Raw genomic sequence first — 8,894 nt, forward strand, 5'->3', positions numbered from 1 at the left:
TTATTTTATTTTATTATCAAATAAAATATAAAAATACTAAATTTAATATTTCTATATCTTATATCTTGTTCATGGTATCCTATTCTGACAAGCAAATGCGGCCTAATAGACGAAAGTTAGCTACTAAAGAAAGGCGTGAGATCCAAGTAGTTAGGGCATTGTAGTTTGTATTTTGTAAGTGTTGACCAAAAAGCCATAAAACAGAACACAGAGAACAAAAATATATAAAAAAAAGGTGGGAAAACAGTGTTTCTTTTCCTCTCCTTTCCTTTCCTAAGTCAATACAGAAGCTCAAGGTTTCATCTGTTTGACTATTTTGACTGTATCACGAGTTGTAGTGCCAGATTCATTTCCCCCTAAACACAGTGAGAGAGAAAGAGAGATTTGGGAAAACAGCGAGGAAGATACCTAACAAAAAGCAACCGTGAGCGGAGGAGCCATGAAAACTCCGGCGATCGGAGACGGCAGCATCGACAGGGCGTAAAAAGCCGTGAATTTTTCCATCATCATGAACATAAACTGCGATCTGCTTCAAGTTCTGTTGGTGGGTTGCCGCCGTCGTTGTTGCAGTTGTCATTGTCGTCGTTGCCGGTGGCGAGCAGTTGGAGAAGAACGGTGAAGAGAAAGGTTTGTGTTGGTTCTGCTGGTTCACTTGGCTTTGTACCCATGCTTTCATATACATTTTTATTCAACCTAGTTAAATTTCTGAAACTATGCAATAGTTGCTTTCGTAATCGAACTCGAGAGTTTAGGCTTGTGAAGCATTCTAGGTCAATTTAAGATTTTAAATTGTAAAGCTCAACTTCAGCTCCAGAGTTTGTTTTAAAATAGTAAACTCAATTGGGACCTAAACTTCTCAATTCTTTAGGTTTGTTTGTAATTTGGGGTTTTGGAAGGAAAGAGAGGGGAAGGGTGCAAACTTTTCCTTCCCCTTTCCTTGGAAATCCCAACTCGTAGAAACTTCATAGTTAACTCGAGAGCTTGATAACCACGCAGCTGTCCTGTGACCTACAGGTCATGGTAGCAGCCTCATTCATTGGGGCACTAGTTTATGCAATAGCTGCTGTTTTTGCAGTATGTCAGTTCAAAACTAACTAGTATTTTGCTACTAAGTAAAGGGAATATTTGCACTGACAGAGACACAATACACAATACACAATGCACATAATATCCAAATCAGTTAGATATATCTATGTTTATGAGTTACAAAATATAAATCTGATTAACTTGTTTCTAAATTATTGTTAACAAGTATAGACTTTTCTGACCTGTCCTTCTCTTGTGGTTTTTCTGCTGATATATAATTCAGATTCAGCTTTTATTTCAGTTAAAGTAAGTAATCAAACAATTTCTCCTGGTTCTGTTCACATTGATAATTTGGATAAGGTGAGCTTTTTATAGCCCTTTTATTCTGTTTCTTCTGAACTTCCAGCTTTCGTTAATAAGGCTAATTTCTTGTTATTAACTTATATTTTTCTGGCTGTTTAATTTAGCTGTCAACTTCTCCCGATAAAAGGCCTACTGACAAACCAACCAGAGCCGAACAGGTTACAACTAAAGAAGGTTCAATCATCAAGTCCTGTTACTATATTAATTGGTAATAAAGATAATCAAGAAGAGCCAGCTATGGCTGACGCCAGTCCTAGGACTGATATCTCTACAGATGTTGACACTGATGACAAAAATCAGCGGGTGATCTTTCTTTACCATTCTTGCTATTGTTTCCCTTATCATTCCATTCATGACATGACAAGTTCTAGTTCTGCATTGGGAAGTGAGTACTGGGATATGACTATCAGACTATATGATTAATTGAAAATAAAAATAGTATCTAAACACAATGCATGGGAATAAGCCTTTCTAGGCAGGCTCATAAAATACGATTAGTAGCCTTAACCAATCTAATATTTTGATACATGGTATATTTGCAGTCTGATAGAGGTGCCCTGGTTCCTGTGGCTTCTGACTCAAGTGACAGATCAAAGGATAAAACCGATCAGAAGGTTGAACATACTTTCAAAAATTTATTGTTTCAATAATTTCTAATATTCTAATTCCAGAGGGCAATTGTTTCATAGCATTTTCTTTTTTCATAAATGTATTACTGCAGAGTCTTCGCAGGCTTGCTCAAAATCGTGAGGCTGCCAGAAAAAGCCGGCTGAGAAAAAAAGTATGAATCATATTTACTTATTTATTTTTGTGAATACTATTCTTAAAAGTGTGCATTTCTTGTGTGGCTTCATAATATTGATATATGGAGAACATCTAGTCTAGTTAATAATGTCTGTCGTATATTGTCATCTATGTGGTTATATATAACGTTTTTGTATTGAAAAATAGAATAAGACAGTTTTAGATACAAGAAGGAACATGAAAATGCTCAAAGTTGCAGCAAGACTGCCTTTACTATGACTGTTCATATTATAGGATTTTGATATGAAAAGGAAAATAAAGAGTAAGGAATACAAATATAGCACATTATATTGGTGTGATATGTTATGATTTGATACCAAAGACAAACACCAATCCCTATAAATTATGATAATAGTATTATACTAATCATCATTCAATGGAGGAACAAATAATATTAGAAAATATAGGAACCAATCATAGGAGACTATCCAACATATTCTTTTAGCACTATAAGATATGATCTGAGATGCTCTATGATAATCTAGTATATAATATGGGATGTTCTCATATATTCTGATGTTCCCCCTTAAGTAGAAACTTTCAAAGCTTAGGCAGTTGCATGTAAATCTTTCTTGGTAATAAGAAAATATAAGTTGAACTTGTTGAAACACTTATGTGCCTGGGACTGGTGAAAACAAATTGGGCCTGTTACTGTTGAGAACAAACTCAGCTAGAGTGGGATGCTTGGAAACCCACCATGGCCTGGCACAAACCAGAGTTACACTGGGACAGCTGAAAGCAAAATCAGATACAGATAGGGACCAGAGCAGTTGGGATCAATATAAATGCTAAATAATACTGGAATCAACAAACAACTACCAGGAGACTGCAAACATTAAAGGAAATCTCCCATACATTAAGGTTGGAATCATGTAATCCATACATGATCCAAAAGCAAAAGCAATGAAATAATAGCCAAAATCCAAAATAAATAAGTAAACAAAATCCAAAATCCATGCTATGCAATGGAATCCAATTATTCCCTTGTAATATTTCAACATGGCCTTTTCTAATGATAGTTGTAAGAAATAATAAATATGTTAATATTTACCTCTTGGTCATATTAATGCATGGCATGATGCTGTAAGCTCATATTCTTAGTGCACTTGATGCTTTTATACATAGGCCTATGTGCAACAGCTGGAAAGTAGTCGTTTGAAGCTGACCCAGCTAGAGCAAGAGCTTCAGCGAGCCAGGCAACAGGTGAAATTCAGTTAACGCTTGCAATTTGATTGCCTTAACTATCTACTCTTTCTGTCTTCAGTTTTGCTGTTACATTTCCTTGCAGTCATCTTCAATTCTAAAGCTTAATCTCTGCTTCTTCCTGTAGGGAATCTTCATATCAAGCTCGGGTGATCAAGCGCATTCAATGAGTGGCAATGGTATCTTGTTTTTAAAATATACTCATTCTGAAAGTTTGGATATGGAAGTACTTTATATCATAGTCCTGAAATGACAAATGCTTTGGGTATTATTTGAAATATAAAAGTACCACTCAAGCAAAAACCATATTTTACATCTATAATATTTATGATATTGTATGGAATAGAATGTGAGGCCATGACAAGCCCACTAAGAAAATAAGCTCGTTCTTCTGGACATAAAGATGTTGTACTGAATTATTGGACACACTAGACAAATAAGATTAGGAATGATTGCATGAGAGAAAATTGAAGAACCATTTATTTTGGAAAAATTAGTACAATTTTACCATTGGTTGTCTGGTTTTCCATGGGCAAAGGCAGATAAAAACCCCTGGTAAAGAGTGTGAATGATATGTGGAGCAGCCCAATAAGAGAGGTAAACATAGACAAGAAAAAAAAAACCTACAGCTGAAACCATTAAGAAAAGATTTTAACTTTAAAGGGTTGCTACAGACATGGACTATGATAGTAGTAGTATACTGTAATGCAAGGTTGTCAAACTCGCGAGTCTAAGTATACCTGTTATGGATTTTTTAAAAACACACACACACACACACATATATATACTTACTCAAATATAGGCATTCAAAGTTAACAATTTTTTAACCTCAAAATACGTAATAAATTAAAATAGTACATCAGTACAATAATGACAACAAGTAGTTTAGAACATACATTCAAATCCTTCATGATAATGCATCTAGTTCAACAAAAAACACACACAAGGAAATCTTCATATAACAACCGAAAAAAAAAAACTAAAGCAACAATTAAATGTTCTAATAAACTCAATCTAAAACTGAAATCTTCCAATATCTTCATCTTCCATGGCATTGATATCGTCATCTTCACCATCTTCATCAGAAACATCATTTCTTTGAGGTTTAGGTTCGATATGTCCAACAAGATCATTATCATTCACATGTTTCTGTTCTTCAATTAAATTGAGTTGTTTCCCCAATGAACTCACACTCACCTCCCTCACCCCTGATCCAACATTCTCAGACATTTTGTCCCTAAAAATGAAATAACAATGGTCACAAATTCAGAATTCAGACATTCAGTAACAACTAACATAAAAAATGCAGTAACAACTATCACAGAACAACTATGAACTATCAGCCTATCACAGAATTAAGTTTAACCATGAATTAACAACTATTGCAAAATTTAGACATTTAGTAACAAGTAACAACTATCACAGAAGACAGAACAAGTAAAAAATCGAAGTAATTAAGTTCTCAAGCTTTAGAAACATCAGAGATACTATGAAATTATGATTTTTCTTTTTTGAAACATACCTGAATGGAGCAGAGAAACTAGGCGCAGTTGTGCAGAGAGACAGGCGGTGGCTGTGCGCGAACGAACGATGGCGGCGCGCGGAGGCAAAGGACACGACAAACGGTGGCAACGCGCAATGAACGACGACAGCACGGCGGACAAAAGATGCTCCACTTGAAGAGAACCCGAACAGAACAGAGAGCGAGAGTAAGGAGAAGCAGAGCAGATTCATCAAAGAGTAGAGAGTGACAGCGGCAGTTTGGAAGCGCAAGAGATCGGCGGTGAAAGGCGGACGGCAGACGGACAGAGGTCACAAGTCACAACAATGAGAGTGAGAGTGAGAGTGAGAGTGAGAGGACGGCCGAGACTGGCGAGGGAAAGGAGTGAGTGACGAGCCATTAGGGTTTTTTTTCTTTTATTTGGGCCAAAACGACACCGTATTTTGGCCAAAACAGGCACCCAAATCAAACTCGCTAACTCGAGCTCAAACTCGCGAGTTTGACCGAGTTTATGTGAGTCTAGCCGAGTCTACCCAAAAACCAGTTTGTGTCCAAGTTAACTTGATTCCACTACCTAAACTCGTAGACTCGTACGAGTTAACTCGTGAATTTGACAACAATGCTGTAATGTTTGATGAATGTGACCAAGTCCACCTGGTGGGACAAGGCTTCTTATTGTAATAGTTGTGTAATTTTTCTTATTTTGTCAACTGTATTAAATTATTTCAGTGGATATTTAATTCCTCCAGTGTTACAACAGGTTATCCATAATCATTGTTCAATTTTCTTTACAGGAGCAATGCAGTTCGATGCTGAATATGCTAGGTGGCTGGAAGAGCAGAATCGACAAGTTAATGAGCTTAGAGCAGCTGTAAATTCGCATGCAGGCGATACTGAACTTCGAATGATTGTTGATGGTGTAATGGCACATTATGATGAAATTTTTAGGCTGAAAGGCATTGCAGCTAAGGCTGATGTTTTCCACTTGCTGTCTGGGATGTGGAAAACACCTGCTGAGAGGTGCTTTTTGTGGCTTGGTGGTTTTCGGTCATCTGAACTCCTCAAGGTGATCTTATGCTTACCCTTTTCTTTTGACATTTATGGTTTAAAGAAAAATATAAGGGATGCGCCTGAGCAGTTATGTTGTTGGCACTTGACAGATAAATGTGGTTCAATTAATTAAAACTGAATTCAGTTTTGTTCAGCACAATTTACCACCCATGCACTTTCAAACTGAGACACACTTGGAAATCATTTTCCCGTACATCATTCATCTTTCAACTATGGAATAATTTGGCTTAATTATAATATGGGCTGGATACAATTCTTTTTTGGTTTTGTTTTTCCTTATTTACTTGATTTGTTTGATATCATTTATGTTTGATATTTTTTCAATGTCATCATTTATCTATGGCAGTTGTCAATTTTTGTCTTTGTTTCAAATTATTTCCAATTTAGTTATGCTATTAAATAACCGACAAAAGATGGTGACTTCTGATCTACATATGTGCCACTTATGCATTTTTGGTGAGTTATTCAATGGTGTAACCAAATTAAAATTGGTTTAAAACATAACCGACCGAATTGACAAAAATAAAAGGTAAGGGATCAAATTGAAAAGGATTTGAAGTATAAGGAACTGAATTGGGGCAAATAGAAGAAGATAAGATACCAGATTTGAAAACCAAGTGAAGACAAGGTGCAGATTACCTATTGTGACTATAATATGAAAGCTAGCATTTCACTAGTTAACACTGCTCCTACAGTTACTCAGTATTTGGTGATGGCTGACAAGAAATGAACAATAATCTTTTGTAACCAATTTTCTCAAGTTTATAACCAATTCTGTGATAATCTTTTTCTGCTGCTCGCCTGTTCCTCAACATGATTGCTTTGCAGATATAGCTACAATTTGAACATTTTTATATTGCCTTTTGATGACACTCATTTTGCTTGATTTTTCAAAATTGGGTAAATTCTGCCTTCTGTCAGTAGGGTAATTTTTTTATATTGATTAAATATGTGTGTAATACGTTGTTATTGGAAGTTTGGGTGTTTTTCTTTGATATGACGTTATTTTTTTTTAATTGATATTAATCAAATCGGACGGACCGATTTGTTTGAAGAAGGAAAATAAGCTACAAATCGGAGGGTCCTATTTGTACTTTAAATTTTATTTTTGAAAATAAAAATCGGAGGGTCTGGTTCTAATGTAAATTTTTTTATTTTCAAAAAACGCAAATTGGACACTCCGATTTGTGTAATTTTTCTAAAAAAAGTTAAACAATGTAAATTGGACGGTATGATTTATAGATACCACCGTACAAAGAAAAAAGAAATCGGTGCCTCCAATTTCCTAAAGGCCATAGCAGTGGAAATCACATTCTATGGCTCATCTTTTTGTGATACACACTCAGATGGAGCACAGTAAAAATAATAAGCGCTGCTAGTACTCTAGTGGGTCAAAATCAATTGAACTCCCACTCTCTTAATTGGAAGATATTTTTATAAACATTGAAGAGAATATACTCGCATCATCTCTAAGTTGTCCTGACTCTCTAAATTATTGTGTGTTGCTGAGGTCGAACCGTAGTATCCTTATAATCAGAGATGCTTCATTCTCCGTTTACACCACATGATTTATGTGTTTGTCTTGAGCTATATACATATCTCTCATAAATGTGACAACTTAATTTTTGTTTCCATTTTCTTACCCTTGACAAATGCCATGAATTTGGTTGCAGCTCCTGGTAAGTCAATTGGAACCTCTCACAGAGCAGCAGCTATTGGGTATTACAAACTTGCAGGAGTCCTCTCAGCAAGCAGAAGATGCATTATCTCAAGGCATGGAAGCATTGCAACAATCCCTTGCTGAGACATTGTCCACCGGCTCACAAAATTCATCTGGTTCCTCAGGGAATGTGGCAAATTACATGGGTCAAATGGCAATGGCCATGGGTAAGCTAGGGACACTTGAGGGGTTTATTCGACAGGTAAATTTCCCCACCCTTTTATGTAAATAAACCTATAAACATCTTGCTGAATAATTGAGGAATCACTTCTACTCCAACTGTTTCCAGTATTATTTATAATTGATGACTATCTTGCCCAAAATCATATGGAAATGCTTCCCTCCCATGAATGCTTTTTAGGTGGACGATGATAAGATAGTGAATTAACAGAACTGTAGAGATTCATTTACATTGGAATTCAAATCTCTGTGTTGGTTTGAGATCTATTGATGTCTTTTTAGCTTCATAGCATTGTTGCAAAAAATCATTTGCATACCTTGCTTCTCTCATTTAGATTCCATGTATTACCCCTCACCCCTAGAAAAAAGAACCATGAAAGTGTTCTCGTAAACTGGATTTCATATCATGTTATCTTAATACCAGTCATGTTAATATATCTTCTGTTAAAGTATCTTACTATTGGCTACATTTCTGTGGTGGTTATAAGGCTGACAATCTGCGCCAGCAAACTCTACAGCAAATGCATCGTATTCTAACAACTCGCCAATCAGCTCGTGCACTCCTTGCAATACATGACTACTTTTCCCGGCTGCGTGCCCTTAGTTCACTCTGGCTGGCCCGCCCAAGAGATTAACGGGCGTGGTAAAATAGTCTGTCAAATTAGTTTTCCTGGATCCTTCACTTGCCATGGCTTGGCCTTCTAGGTTCTTACAAGTTTTCTTATGTTGTATTACAAGCCTTTCTTATCACATATGCTATTGCTTCAGAGTCAGTCTAGAAACCGAGGCGGGTGACAGGAAGTGTGTATTTTATTAATTACTAATATTGTACATTGTAATTGTTGTTGAAGACTTTTATTTTAATTTTAACAGATAGTTGTACAAGATGATACATTTAAATGGCATAGTTTTCACTTTTCACATGGACCTGAATTTATAGAACTTTGTGGCTCATAGAAAGAGTTTATTCTTTTGTAGTTTTGTTGAGTTAGGTGTGATAGTATATTGGTTAGTTTTTTTTTTTTT

At 36.0% G+C, this 8,894-nt stretch overlaps 2 protein-coding genes across 4 annotated transcripts in view; one reads left to right on the forward strand and one right to left on the reverse strand.

The window, feature by feature from the left end:
* Nucleotides 1-668, reverse strand: part of LOC107611586 — a 3,763-nt gene extending 3,095 nt beyond the window's left edge. The window contains exon 1 of the mRNA XM_016313496.1: nucleotides 521-668. Coding sequence (XP_016168982.1) covers nucleotides 521-668 — 148 coding nt within the window. The remainder of the gene's footprint in view (nucleotides 1-520) is intronic.
* On the forward strand, nucleotides 136-8,791 carry LOC107613231 (transcription factor TGA2.2). 3 transcript variants are annotated; one of them, XM_016315129.2, is made up of 10 exons: nucleotides 136-627; nucleotides 1,328-1,386; nucleotides 1,494-1,692; nucleotides 1,932-2,003; nucleotides 2,111-2,170; nucleotides 3,319-3,396; nucleotides 3,524-3,575; nucleotides 5,692-5,963; nucleotides 7,642-7,890; nucleotides 8,357-8,791. In XM_016315129.2, the coding sequence occupies exons 3-10, from the start codon at nucleotides 1,627-1,629 to the stop codon at nucleotides 8,501-8,503; spliced, it is 996 nt and encodes a 331-aa protein (XP_016170615.1). In that variant the 5' UTR covers nucleotides 136-627; nucleotides 1,328-1,386; nucleotides 1,494-1,626; the 3' UTR covers nucleotides 8,504-8,791. The 3 variants fall into 3 exon arrangements, with proteins under 3 accessions (XP_016170615.1, XP_016170616.1, XP_020965465.1); XM_016315130.2 differs by having other exon boundaries at nucleotides 149-627; nucleotides 1,310-1,386; XM_021109806.1 differs by having other exon boundaries at nucleotides 149-627; nucleotides 1,316-1,386.

The sequence above is a fragment of the Arachis ipaensis genome, chromosome B08 (genome assembly GCF_000816755.2).
Source record: "Arachis ipaensis cultivar K30076 chromosome B08, Araip1.1, whole genome shotgun sequence".
NCBI classification, from domain to species: Eukaryota; Viridiplantae; Streptophyta; class Magnoliopsida; order Fabales; family Fabaceae; genus Arachis; species Arachis ipaensis.

Excerpts from the sequence above, each read along its gene's own strand:
- LOC107613231 (XM_016315129.2), top strand. The coding sequence starts at position 1,627 with ATGGCTGACGCCAGTCCTAGGACTGATATCTCTACAGATGTTGACACT. Across the intron at positions 1,693-1,931 it reads CTGATGACAAAAATCAGCGG|TCTGATAGAGGTGCCCTGGT; the intron begins GTGATCTTTCTT and ends GTATATTTGCAG. Across the intron at positions 3,397-3,523 it reads TTCAGCGAGCCAGGCAACAG|GGAATCTTCATATCAAGCTC; the intron begins GTGAAATTCAGT and ends TTCTTCCTGTAG.